The following is a 13,953-nucleotide window of genomic DNA, read 5'->3' on the forward strand; positions in this document are numbered from 1 at the left end:
TTTTCTTATGCGGTAGGATGTCTTCCGAAGGAACTAACACTGGTGCTTTCCTTTTATGGGTGCTAGTCCCTGTTTTCTTGCTTACCTTCTCCACTGCATAAGGAAAATCAAAATAAGAAATACAACTTTCCAAATAAAGTAAGGAATTGAGCTAAGTTTACATGAAGGATACAACTTACTCGATCGTCCCTGGCTCTCGGAAACTAAGGGTTGAAAACCGTACCGACGAAATAAGGGTCGTAGCTTGCTTAAGTGTCTATCCTCTTTGGGCACCCTCAACACCTTCTCTATGTCAGATAGCTCTTGCCCAAACAGTTGGATGGTGCCCCGCGTCACTACATGAAGCAAAGTGTTAGAAGCAAGAAAAGACCACAACAAATAGCAAATAGTACGAACGGTTGATACGTTACAACCTACAGTCTGGAAGTGAGTAAGCACACGTCGCTCAGGCGTGACACCCTTATCATACTCCCAATCATTATACAGAAAGCACCAACGGTTTTTCCATGTGTAGTATGCCTTTTTCTTACCATACACAATACGCTCTCTCTCACTCCGACATGCACACTCGGCATAACCAGTGCATGATTTTGCTGGGCGCATCTTGTAACAGTAACGCCACTGATGGAAGGAAGGCTCACACAACCCACACTCCATCCAAATGATATAAAATCCAATCAAAGTATCCCAGAAACCAGGATTGAGTTGCCCAGGTGCATATCCGATCAAAGATAACATCTTTTGCAACCACGGATGTAAAGGTAGTCTCACCCCTAAAGTCAGTAATATCTGGGTGTAGAACATAACATGACCCTGGGGAGGCTCAGAAGGCCATTCTTCATCATGTACCAAACGTATCCCTACACTACGAGGGATATTACATGACTGCCTTAGCGCCTCAACCTGCTTCTCATTATCTAACAAGTTATTCTTTAGATGGTCTGCTGTGAACTCAGAGCGAACTATGGGTATGGCATAAAAAACAACCCCCTCACCCAACGCCATGGTGGAAGAACTAGCAATAGCTAAAGTTTGACGGTTGGGAAGATCATCCAATGTTTCTCTAGTACCGGACTCTAACAAAGACCCTGAAGACTCCGACATTGCAGACTCAGACTTAGAGCTAAAGCTAGAAGAGCCCTCATCACTAGAACTTCCAGGCTCTGACATCTACAATAAGAAGAAACAAATTCTATCACTACATGCATGATCAAAACATAAGGAAGTTCCTATATTACCCACATGAAGATGGTGCAAAGCGATGCCGGAACCCTTCTCAATCAGAAAGCAATCCGTCTTCCACAGTCACTACAAAACAAGCAAATGAAGACCGTGTCAAGCGCCAAAAAAAAAAAAAAAAAAAAAAAAAAAAAAAAAAAAAAAAAACAGCTTCATCCAAAAAAGCTTCACCCGAAAAGCTTCACCTCCAAAGCTTCACCCACAAAGCTTCACCTCAAAAGCTTCACCCACAAAGCTTCACCCAAAAAAGCTTCACCCACAAAGCTTCACCAAAAAAAAAAGCTTCACCCGAAAAGCTTCACCTCCAAAGCTTCACCCACAAAGCTTCACCTCAAAAGCTTCACCCACAAAGCTTCACCCAAAAAAGCTTCACCCGCTTCACCCAAAAAAAGCTTCACCCGAAAAGCTTCACCTCCAAAGCTTCACCCACAAAGCTTCACCTAAAAAGCTTCACCTACAAAGCTTCACCTAAAAAAACTTCACCTAGAAAGCTTCATCTACAAAGCTTCATCTACAAAGCTTCACCATCAAAGCTTCACCTAGAAAGCTTCAACACCAAAGCTTCACCTACAAAGCTTCAACACAAAACCTTGCTCCAAATAAACAAATTTTGTTCACACAACCTAAACATTTTTTGTTTTACACCCACAAGGGCCCAAAATCTTCCTTCTTATTTATTCACTTATATATGTTCCCAAACATATTATGATAGATCAAATAATAATTCAAAGTCCAAAATTTAGTTATGGACAAAAATACAAGCAATTCACCAGTACTGAAGTTGCTACAAAAACTGGAATCTTCCCCAGCCTAGAAATCCAACAAAGCTTCGCCTCCTTTTCCCTATCAAATTTTTGCAGCTGCTTCTTCTCTCCAATGGAGCTGAATTTTGGACACCCTCTAGTTCTTGAGCAGATGAAAAACTTTCAAGAAGGAACCATTTCTGTTTGAGCCACGGAAATTAAAGTGTTGAAGCTCCAAGCATGACAGTCGGATTCTTGCAGATTTCGAAGCTGCTGTGATGTTTCGAAGATCTGGAAATATTTAACCATTAGTTCATTCTGAATTTTTGATATGTTATGAAAGAGACGATGAGGAACAACTTCAATGAAGAAAGCATGCTGATCTGAGCAAGAGAAAATAGAGTTTCAAAGCTCACAACAAATCTGACGGGTTGACAGAAAAATAATAACCAGTCATTCATCATACCTGAATTTCTTGAGTTATACAGCTCCGAGGGATCTCAAATTTGGATATGTTGTAGTTCACAAGCTGAGGAACAACTTCAATGAAGAAAGCATGCTGATCTGAGCAAGAGAAAATAGAGTTTCAAAGCTCACAACAAATCTGACGGGTTGACAGAAAAATAATAACCAGTCACTCATCATACCTGGATTTCTGGAGTTATACTGCTCCGAGGGACCTCAAATTTGGATATGTTGTAGTTCACAAGTTAAGGAACAACTTCGATGAAGAAAGTATGTTGATCTGAGCAAGAGAAAATGGAGTTTTTGAAGCTCACAACAAGTTTGACGCGTTGATATACAAATGACGAACAATCACTCATCATACCTGAATTTCTGGAGTTGTACTGCTCCGATGGATCTCCAATTCGGATATGTTGTAGTTCACGAGCTAAGGAACAACTTTCATGAAGATGGTTTTGCGATCTGAGCCACAGAAAATGATGTTATATTGAAGAAAAGCTAAAGGAAGACTAAAGCAAAGCAAAAGAGAAGCTAAAGGAAGACAAAATCATGGCACATGATAATGAGTCATACCCTACCCCTCATTCAGCTCCATTCGAATACACCCATGTAAATGACACAAGAAAAAGGGAGGGAGTAAAAAAAAAAAAAAAAAAAAAAAAAAAAAAAAAAAAAAAAAAAAAGTTCATAGGCCTCCACTTCTTTGGGCCTAACACATCTTCATAACAAAAAACAATATATGAAGAAAGAGCCCTGGGTTACCACTTCGAAAAGAAACAAGTGAAGTTTTCCTACTCATGACATTGACTACTAGCTAGACACCTCATTCGGCAACTCTCTTCGCCTGAAGACTTGGGGGACTCCCACCATATGCTACTGCACCTTGATACTCGACAGTCTCACAACCACTCAGTGACTTGGATTTTTCAAGTCTCCAACCGAGAAGTTTTCCTCACTCGGGAAATTAAGGGAACACTACCTCAAACTACATGCTCCACTCACAAAGCTTCAACAATACAGGTTTCAACAAAAGCAAAAAATTCAAAGAACTTTATGAAAAAGGCTTTGGTGTATTTAACACAATATGTTGAAATGAAGCAAAGCTTATTTATTAATATTTTCGATAAGCCACAAATATGTACATATACATGAGTCAAAATAAACAAACAAAAGGGAGCCTTCACAAAGGTTGCTTAGGGGAAGTCTCAGCAGTCGGTAGAGCCCCAGAAAGAGAAAGCACCGGAGGGTGGTTATCCGGAGCCTCAGTACTTGACAAAACCCCAGAAGGAGGAGGCATTGGAGGTTCATCATTTGAAGCTTCATTACCAGGTACAGCCCCAGAGGACGAAGGCAATAAATGCCTTTGGAACAAACCCACAAACCGCTGATGATCAAGTAAAACCTTACCATCAGATTCCTTCATCTGGTCAAGCTTCCTCTTCATGTTTGTAGCATAGTCATGGGCGAGCCGGTGCAACTGCTTATTCTCATGCTTGAGCCCTCTAATCTCCTGTTTGAGACTCATCACTTCAGCAGCCAATGATTCAACTTGGCGGGTTCTAGCAAATAGGCGTTGGGCCATATTAGACACAGAACCTGCACACTGAACACTAAGAGCCAGAGAGTCCTTAACAGCCAACTCATCAGACCGTTTGGAAAGTAGTCTGTTATCTTTGGGAGTGAGAAGGTTCCTGGCCACCACTGCAGCGGTCATATCATTCTTCATCACAGAATCCCCAACGGTAAGAGGACCAGTAGGGGATATGAAGGATGGGCGCCATATGTTGTCTGGAGAAGGCGTGGCTGTCTCTTCTCCAAGGTTCAAGTCAAAACGACGGTCGGAGGGTCCAGACATTTTCAAATGTGTTGAAGAAGGAAGAGGTCAGACAAATCAAGATCTTAGAAGTGCAAGAAATGAGCTTCTACTGGTAGAGATTCAAGTGTGCTGTGGAACTTAATGCCAGCCTCTATAAAAATCTGCACTCGACGGAGCTTCAGAAATCGAAGAGGCGTTTGCTTTCTCAAAAGCTGGGCTGCTCAGAGACCACGAGGGCCGATCTCAGAAATCGAAGAAGCACCTGCTTTTGCAGCCTCGTCAGCACCTGTCACATGCACAATCAGCTTTGCGGAAATTACGGGCAATCTGTCGAAGATTTCTGGTGAAGCAGAAAGCACGTGAATCTTACTGATCAATCACCGCTCTCCATATGCACCATCAACTCCTCGGGTACCACATATAACTTTGTCAAAGATCTCTGACAAAGTTTAGGCACGAGAATTTCGAAGTGCCAGCTACCCTACTATTACCCATAAGGGTAAAGGAACAGCACCACTGCTTGACAACTGGAAAGTCCCTATGTGTGTCGACCTCCGTGTTTTGTGGCAAGACAGGTTGGCAAGAACGACCAACCTTTACTCACATTCGAGAAAAGACTCCCAACATAATTACTTTCTCAAAAACCGGAGTAGCACCGCTTTCCGAATCTCGAGAGTCAGATCCTCGACGGGATTGCTTGTTCGAAAACCGAAGAGGCACAACTCTCAGAACTTCGAGAGCCAGATTTCCTTAGATAAAGCTTGTCTGTAATCTCCACACGTAATATCAGCTTTCCAGATACCACATACCACTTTTTCAAAGTGCTCTGACAAAATTAAAACACGTGAAGCTGGCAGCTCCCACTACATTGCTGTGACCAAGAAGGGTAAAGGAATAGCATTACTACTTGTTATTGGGAAATCCCTATATACATTGACCTCCCTCCTCAACGGACAGGCAAACCTGCAAAAATGCTCAACCCTTTCTCACATTCGAAAAGGCACCCTCAACATAACCTCTCGAAATACTCAGCTTTATTTCCCCCCGATAATACCTCAGCAAATAAGCCACACCAAGAACAAGAGTATCTCATATCATCAGGGTCGAAAGCAAGAGTATCCCATATCATGCTTTCTCCCTGTCTTTGTCTTTGTCCTTGTCCACACCTGCAGGACAAGGAGAAAGAGAGCAGTCAGTCGGAACCTGAAATCAAACCTCCAATTTGGAACTGACTGCCTGGAGCCTTTGCCTGGTTGCTTACTTAGCATTGCTCTCGAGTACTCATCCTCAACTGCTGTCAAGGTCACGAATTCCACCGGCAAATACCTCATGACAGTTGATCAGATATTGGCTCTTTACACTGAAGCTGCCAAGCGTGGATGAGTCACTATGAAGGAATGTTCTGAAGGACCATTTAAATGCAAAGGTTGCACACCACTTCTGCCATGCAAAAGATTGAAGCAGAAGGTTCAACGGTGAGCTGAAACAGATCACTACAGCACGACACCTTTCCATACCACATTCATTATTCCGTCAACAGCAAAAGTATCCCATATCATCAAGGTCGAACGTACTCTAGATTTGATGGACTTGTTTTGACCCTCAAATTTTTGAGTCGGCCTTATACTCTGAAGGGCACCAGAAAACCCTCCAGCACAGTTCAAGAATAAGCCTGTGGAAAGTTACTTCTTCAAAAGCAAAAGTATCTCATATCATCTCTTATCCATTTGCTTCTCCTTATCCTGGCAGTTGAATGAGAGACAAGGAGAATGAGAACAATCAACCGGAAGCCGACGTCAAACCTCTGATCCTGGGTTGCTTACTTGGAAGTTTGACTGCTTACCTTGTCTGTCGCCTCTTTCGGCAGATCTCCTAGCTCGGCGACTTGGGGGACTCCTACTATAGGGTTTGTATCACACTTGACTAAGCCCGAAACTACAACTAAGCTTCAAGTGAAATTGATACATTACCTTGTGCGTCAACATCAGCTAAGTACACCATTCCCGGATGGAGGAAAGGTATTTCCAGAGAAGGGCAGATGAAGATCAGACCACACTTCGGTACTTAGAAGTTTCGTGATTACTCAAGGGATTGGATCTTGCAAGTCCCCAACCGAGGAGTTTCCCTCACTCGGGAACTTAGGGGAGCACTGTTTGTACCATACTTGACCAATCCCGAAACTACCGAGCACCGGCCAACGCTATACTGTCAAGGACCCAGAAGAGTTCCCCTCCGACCAGGAGGCCAATCACTACTCGACACGTGTCAAGATTAGAAGCCAATCAGAGCGCAGCACGTGTCAACATCAAGAACCAATCATAACATGACACATGTCAATGTGACAAAGCTACAAGTTTTTCTATAAATAGGGGTCATTCCCCCACAATATTGCCGAATGCCATTTTGTGTTAAATCATTCACAAGAACTCACTAAATTGAGAGCTTGATCCTTTGTACTTGTGTAAGCCCTTCACTACTAATAAGAACTCCTCTACTCCGTGGACGTAGCCAATCTGGGTGAACCACGTACATCCTGTGTTTGCTTCTCTGTCTCTATTCATTTACGTACTTATCCTCACTAGTGACCGAAGCAACCAAGCGAAGGTCACAAAACCTGACACTTTCTGTTGTACCAAAAGTTCTAAAATAATAAAACTACGAAATAAGTTCAAAATTGTAATATAAATATATATAAAAGTGAGAAAATGAACATGAGGGGAGAAGAAAGAGAAAGGGGGTGGGGCTAAGTCGAAGATCAAAAATGAGAGATGAGAGATGAAAGAGAGAAGATAAGTTGACGTATGGAAGAGGGAGGGGCGAAAGGAGACAAGAAAGAGAAAGAAAGAGGGAGGGTGGGGAAATGAGTGGAAAAAAATGGTAGTTGGTGACACGCCCCGATCCCGATGTCCTTGGGACATCGGGATAATCACGTGCTGGCCGACACCCGAAGGGTGACGAAAGCCATTTAATTTAAGCAAAAGCTGGAAAATATGCTAAAACATTCAATAGGAACTAATAACACAATATTAAAGTTCAACTGCTAACTATTAAAATTAGGATAACGCATAACATGTTCAGAGCATACGTCTAATACTGAATACAAGCGAAATTCAAGATAGAGAAGTGCTATTACAATAGGTGCCGAAGCAGAGAAGATATATCACTGAATCACTGGTAGGGAAATTCCTCGTAGCTCAGATCGTATTCCTCGTTATAAGGTCCTAAAGGGGGCGTAAAACAAACATGAGTGGACCAAGTTGATATATATAATAAAACAGTTATCAACATACTAACCCCCAGGTTTTATGAAAACACACACACACACACACACACACACACATATATATATATATATATATATATATATATATATAATGATAAACATAGGTTTTCCGAAACCTAGCATGTCATGCAATGTCTTAAATCATAACCTGTATATATAATAATCACTAGTAAATGTCCAATAACCCCCAGTCCCGATGCCAGCTCCCTGTCTTTGAGCAGACAGTCAGAGGAAAATACATTTTACGCCCCATGCCAGCTCTCCGTCCCTGTGCTTAATAGCCAGAGGAAACACACTTCAGGCCTTATCCCAACACCAAACTGTCGCCCAGGATGGACCAGACACTATCCTTACGTCCCGTAGCTGAAAGGACCACTAGGTAAGTACGAAACCATTGAACATGTATATATTGAAAAGCAACTTCATAGTATAAAGTCATCCATCATCTATACTATAAAGAGGTGTTCTAAACATGTTCTAAATATCATATCGTCATCCATCATATTATTCTATTAGAACATGGGTTATAGGAAAAATAGTAATTATTCAATCTAGCCTCAGTAAGCATGTTATCTCACAAAACATTTCATAAAACATAATCATTAAATCATGCTTTTCATGTATGCATTTCTACTATTAAAACATGCATTTTTGAAGGGGTCCACTCACCGTACACCGATAGTGCAAAGCTGTACCAAAAATGAATAATGAAATCACCGCTAATAATCGCACCTATTCACATAAAGGGTACATGTAGTCAAACTCTACTCAATCGATTGAATTTGGGAAAACGAACTTCAGAAACGGGTCCAGAACATCGAAATTAGCCTAGGAGAGGTCCTGAACGAAAACCCAAAAAGTCAACCCGAAAGTCAAAGTCAATGGTCAACGGTCAGACGTTGGACCAAGTTTAGGGCTTTAGGGTTAGGCCGATTAGGCCCTAAGGGTTTAGGGTTTTAGGTTAGGGAAATGGGTTTAAGGAAATTGGGTTTAGGGTTTGGGCATCAAGCCCTTAACAAAAACCCAAAGGCTTTTTTGAAACTAAAAGGAATAAAAAAAAAAAAAAAAAGGAATAGGGCTTGGGCTTAACGGGCTTGAGGCCCAAGTTCCTTCTGGCCCTGAGGCTTGAAAGCCAAATGTTTGGGCGAACGGGCCAAAGGCCCTAAAGGAAACGGCCCGAAGGCCTTTAGGTCTTAAGGAATTTTAAATAAAAATAAAAACTGAAAGGGAAAGGGTTTTGGGCTGAAACAAAACGGGCTTAAGGCCCGTAGGTTTGAGAAACGGCCTGAAAGGCTTGGTGCGAAACGAAGAAGAATGCCGGAGCTTTCCCAGCTCCGGCCGACTACAAAATGGGTCATTAGGGTCCGATCTAGTTACCAACATGAAGAGGAAAGAGAGAGGAGTAAGTCTATACCCTTGGTTTGCCGTAGAACAGCCTGAGGTGATCGGAAATCTCCTCAACAACCACGGGCTCACCGGAGATGGGTAGGCTTTCCCTTGAGCCAATCTCATTTTAAAACCTTGGAAATAACAAGGAAATACTCAATAAAACACATCCACGCATCAATCTAGAACGAATAAAGGGAAAACCCGAAGCTTACCTAACCGAAAAAATGAAGAAACTCACCGGAGGTGTTCCGGGGTTTCGCTGTCCTTGTTGCGACAGGAGAGAGAGAGAGAAAAAGATGAGGTTTTGATGGCGATGATGGTGTCTTCTGTCGAGCAGGTGGTGCAGCTATGTGTGTGCATGTTCACGGTGAAAGAAGAAGAGATATGAGAGGATTTTGAAAGAGAGAGAGATAGAAGAGAGCGTGCAGAGAAAGAAATAAGAAGAAAGGGGTCACGGGCTAGGGGAGGGAAAGAGAAACGTGATGGGTGTTGGGGAGCTAACACTTGGCAGCTTGAGGGTGAGAAAATCCCACTTAAGATATGGGTAAAAAAAACATCTAAGGGTTTAAAATAGTTTAAAACCAATAATTTATTGGGGGAATTATAATTATATATATATAAGGGAAGGGTGTAACAATCTACCCCCTTATAAAAACTCGTCCCCGAAATTTACAACCTTAAGCAAATAAAAACGGATACTGACTCCTCATCACATCCTCAGTTTCCCAAGTCGCTTCCTTAACAACGTGGTTCCTCCAGAGCACTTTCACCAACGGAATAACTGAATGATATGAGAGGGATCTGGTACATATTTTCGAAGCATAGAAACGTGGAAAACGTTATGAATTAGTGACAACTCTGGTGGTAGCTCCAGCCTATAAGTAACCGCACCAATTCTTTCAGTAATCTGATAAGGACCAACGTATCGACAACTCAGCTTTCCTCGCTTACCAAAACGAACAACACCCTTCCAGGGAGATAACTTCAAGAACATAAAGTCACCAACCTTATACTCACGATCCCTGGAATGTTTGTTCGCAATGCTTTTCTGTCGGTTTTGCGTTGCCTTTAGGTTTCTCTTAATCAGTTGGATGTTAGCATTGGTAGTGTCCACAATCTCTGGTCCCAACAACACTCGTTCGTCGACCTCTAACCAACACAACGGCGTCCGACACACTTTCCCATACAGAGCCTCATAAGGTGCCATGTCGATACTCAAATGATAGCTGTTATTGTATGCAAACTCAACCAACGACATATAGCTATCCCAATTACCTTTCCACTTGTGAACATACACTCTCAACATGTCTTCCAATGTCTGAATTGTCGACTCAGACTGACTATCGGTATGTGGATGATAGGCAATTCTGAATAGCAACTGAGTACCCATGGCCGTATTAAAAGCTTTCCAAAACCTGGAAGTGAACCTAGGATCTCTGTTTGAAACGATGGAAACGAGTACCCCACGAAGTCTGATAATATTATCGATGAACAACTTCGACGACTTTTCCAGTGAATAAGTCTGTTGAACAGGCAAGAAATGAGCAGTCTTAGTGAGTCGATCCACAATTACCCAAATGCCGTCCAATCTCGACTGTGTCCTCGGCAAACCATACACAAAATCCATGGTGATGTCTTCCCATTTCCATGCTGGTATAGGCAGATTTTGCATTAGTCACTTAGGTCTTTGTCTCTCGACCTTCACCTGTTGACAAATAATGCATCTACTCACATAATCCACCATATCTCGCTTCATTCCAACCCAGTAATAGAACGGACGGATAATGCGATATAATTTGGTGCTTCCTGGATGCATGGCATATGCTGAAATGTGTGTTTCATCCAGGATTTCCTTTTTCACTGCTTCGTTATCCTGTGGCACGTACAACCTGTTTTCTAACATCAAGGCTCCATCCTTTCGAATATTAAAATCTTTCCTTTTTCCCCTGGAAACCAAACTCTTTAGGACAACACACTCCGGGTCGAGTTCCTGAGCTTCTATGACCATATCCACTAAAACAAATCTAACCTGGAAATGTGCCAACCAAGCTCCCTGATCACCCGTGTTCACCGTAACGCCCATTTCTCGACGAGAAAATAGTAGCGGAACATGGATAGCTCTAAGGGATGCAAGTTTTCCGTGATATTTCTGACAAAGTGCATCCGCCACTACATTGGCCTGTCCAAGATGATATTCGATCATGCAGTTATAGTCACTGATAAGTTCCATCCATCTTCTTTGCCTCAAGTTCAAGTCTCTCTGTGTAAAGATATATTTGAGACATTTATGATCAGTGAAGATGTGACACTTCTCGCCGTACAAGTAATGTCTCCAAATCTTCAAAGTGAACACTACTGCACCGAGTTCTAAATCATGAGTGGGATAGTTTCTCTCATGCATCTTCAGCTGTTTGGAAGCATAAGTAATGACTTTCTCATGCTGCATCAATACACAACCCAGACCTGACAGGGATGCATCCGTGTAGATCTCAAACTCACCACTATCGTCTGGAAGAGCAAGAACGGGAGCTTGAGTGAGACGCTGCTTCAGCTCCTGAAAACTCCACTCACAATCTTCTTCCCACTTAAACTCAACCTCTTTCCGAGTCAACTTATTCCGAGGCAGGGCAGTTGCTGAGAAACCCTTAACAAATCTTCGGTAATATCCAGCCAGACCTAGAAAACTCCTCACCTCTGTAACATTCCTCGGTTGCTTCCATGTAGTTATCGCCGACACCTTCTGAGGATCCACACTAATTCCCTCAGTAGATACTACATGTCCGAGAAAGCTGATCTGGTTTAGCAAGAATTAACATTTGCTGAACTTAGCATACAACTGCTGACTTCTCAACCTTTCCAACACCAACCTTAAATGTTTCATGTGTTTGTCAACACTCTTAGAATAGATCAGAATATCATCGATGAACACAATCACAAACCGATCCAGATACAGTCTAAAGATTTTGTTCATCAAAACCATGAACATTGCAGGTGCATTTGTCAATCCAAAAGGCATGACACGGAATTCAAAGTGTCCATACCTAGTGCGGAAGGTAGTATTCGGTACATCTTCATCCTGAATTAGCAGCTGATGATAACCTGAGCGAAGATCGATCTTAGAGAACACCTAAGCACCATTCAACTGGTCAAACAGGTCATCGATTCGAGTCAGAGGATAACGATTCTTCATCGTCACCCGGTTCATCTGCTGGTAGTCGATGCAAAGTCTCATCGATCCATCATTCTTTTTAACAAATAAAACAGGAGCGTCCCAGGGAGACATGTTGGGCTAGATATAACCTTTATCCACTAGCTCCTGTAGTTGAATCTTTAATTCTCTCAATTCCGCTGGTGCCATTCTATAAGGTGGTAAAGAGATAGGGTCTGTACCTGGAAGTAAATCGGTGGTAAATTCAATTTCCTTCACAGGCGGTAACCCTGGTAAATCCTCCGAAAAGACATCAGTGAATTTCTTCACCACCTGCACGTTTTTAGGACTTAACGAATATTTACCCTTCATCACTACGTGGGCTAGGAATCTCACACATCCTTTATACAACAACTTAGATGCCTGGATAACAGAAATAATACTATTAGGAATGATTCGTCGCTCATCCTGAAATGTGATTGACGGTCGTCCAGGTAGATTGAACATCACAGATATCTCCCAACATGCGACATATGTACGATGCCTGGATAGCCAAACCATCCCCAATATAACATCGAACTCCGCCAAATTGAAAGGAACTAAATTAGCCTCCATCATTTCCCCTTCCACTATTACCGGGCAACCTTTATTCTCCCACTGTGCACAGAACAGATCTCCATGCGGCATTTGTACAAGCATATCATAGCCAAGCGATGTAGGATGCGAATGATGAAGACACAAATGAAAAAGTAACACCAAGATCAATTAGAACTCTCGCCCAATTACCATAGATAAGTAACATACCAGTAATAACTTGGGGATCCTGATCAGCCTCATGTTGAGTCATGGCATTGATACGTCCATGGAATTGACGTCCTGCACCACCGTTATGACCACCTCAAGCCCTAAAACCCTGGTTGTTACAGCCTGCTCGATTCCCTTGAGTGCGACTACCTGAAGCCACACTAGACTGTTGCAGCTGTCTCTAAGTGGAAAATTGAGTATGTTGGCTCCCACTCCCGCCATAGTTCTGAGTATAATTGCTGCCATAACTAGAACTCAGGTTACCCCGTCCATTATAACTCAGAACAAATGCATAACTTTTGGCAGGTTGCCCTGAAAGGCAAAATCTAGCAATATGCCCCGTGCCTCCACACTTGTGACACGTGATTGGTGATCTGAAGTGATTGAATGATCGCCTCCCAGTTTCATTGCATGAGCCCTCGTTAGAAGAACCTGAACCTTGGCCCTGGCGTTTGAAGGAATGAGAGCGTCTAGGGCCAACAAAGTTAGAGGAGCTACCAGGTTCCCTCATACTCCGGGATCGAAAACCACGACCCCTCTGGTTCTGGTACAGAGGTTGGTTTCAATTTCTGGGTGGTTTCTGAAACTATGACTGCTCCTGATTATGAGTCTCCCATCTAGACTGCTCGATTATCAAACAAGTCTCGATCATCTCCTCATAACTTTTGTGCCTTATGGCTGCCACTGGTTCATGATAGTCTGGATTCAAGCAAAGCAGTAACTGAACCATCATTTCACTCGGGTTCTCATAAGTGCCTGAATGATGTCTTGACAAACGCCAAAAAGTATTATCAACCTCCGTGATACTCAGATCACCCTAGCGAAACTCCAGGAATTGTTGTCTCATCCTTAACTGATAATTGGGGCTAAGAAAATGTGCGCTGAACAGTCTCCGAAATGTAGCCCAAGTCATCGAAGTACCAGGTAGACGAGAATGCTTCACTGACTTCCACCAAATCTTAGCATTCCCCTTAAGAAAATAAGCTGCAGTCTCTGCCCATTCACCTGGTGGGCATCTCATACTCTCAAGAGTGTCATCCACCTGCTCCAACCATTCTTCAGCCTT

At 42.6% G+C, this 13,953-nt stretch overlaps 1 protein-coding gene and 1 long non-coding RNA gene across 4 annotated transcripts; both read right to left on the reverse strand.

Moving 5' to 3' along the window:
• LOC139191577 (uncharacterized) lies at window positions 1-1,384 on the reverse strand. Its single transcript, XR_011575652.1, has 3 exons — window positions 1,243-1,384; window positions 180-335; window positions 1-93 (listed from the first exon to the last, which is right to left on the reverse strand). It is a non-coding gene; the product is annotated as an uncharacterized lncRNA (long non-coding RNA).
• A 507-nt stretch (window positions 1,385-1,891) lies between these two features.
• On the reverse strand, window positions 1,892-6,684 carry LOC139191576 (uncharacterized). Of its 3 annotated transcripts, none has more exons than XM_070812494.1 (5): window positions 3,021-6,684; window positions 2,812-2,909; window positions 2,630-2,727; window positions 2,449-2,522; window positions 1,892-2,273 (listed from the first exon to the last, which is right to left on the reverse strand). In XM_070812494.1, exon 1 carries the CDS (start codon window positions 4,300-4,302, stop codon window positions 3,628-3,630), a length of 675 nt encoding a protein of 224 aa, XP_070668595.1. In that variant the 5' UTR covers window positions 4,303-6,684; the 3' UTR covers window positions 1,892-2,273; window positions 2,449-2,522; window positions 2,630-2,727; window positions 2,812-2,909; window positions 3,021-3,627. The 3 variants fall into 3 exon arrangements, with proteins under 3 accessions (XP_070668595.1, XP_070668593.1, XP_070668594.1); XM_070812492.1 differs by having other exon boundaries at window positions 2,449-2,546; XM_070812493.1 differs by having other exon boundaries at window positions 1,892-2,365; window positions 2,449-2,546.
• Window positions 6,685-13,953: the final 7,269 nt, after the last annotated feature.

Source organism: Malus domestica, chromosome 14 (assembly GCF_042453785.1).
Source record: "Malus domestica chromosome 14, GDT2T_hap1".
Classification (NCBI taxonomy): Eukaryota; Viridiplantae; Streptophyta; class Magnoliopsida; order Rosales; family Rosaceae; genus Malus; species Malus domestica.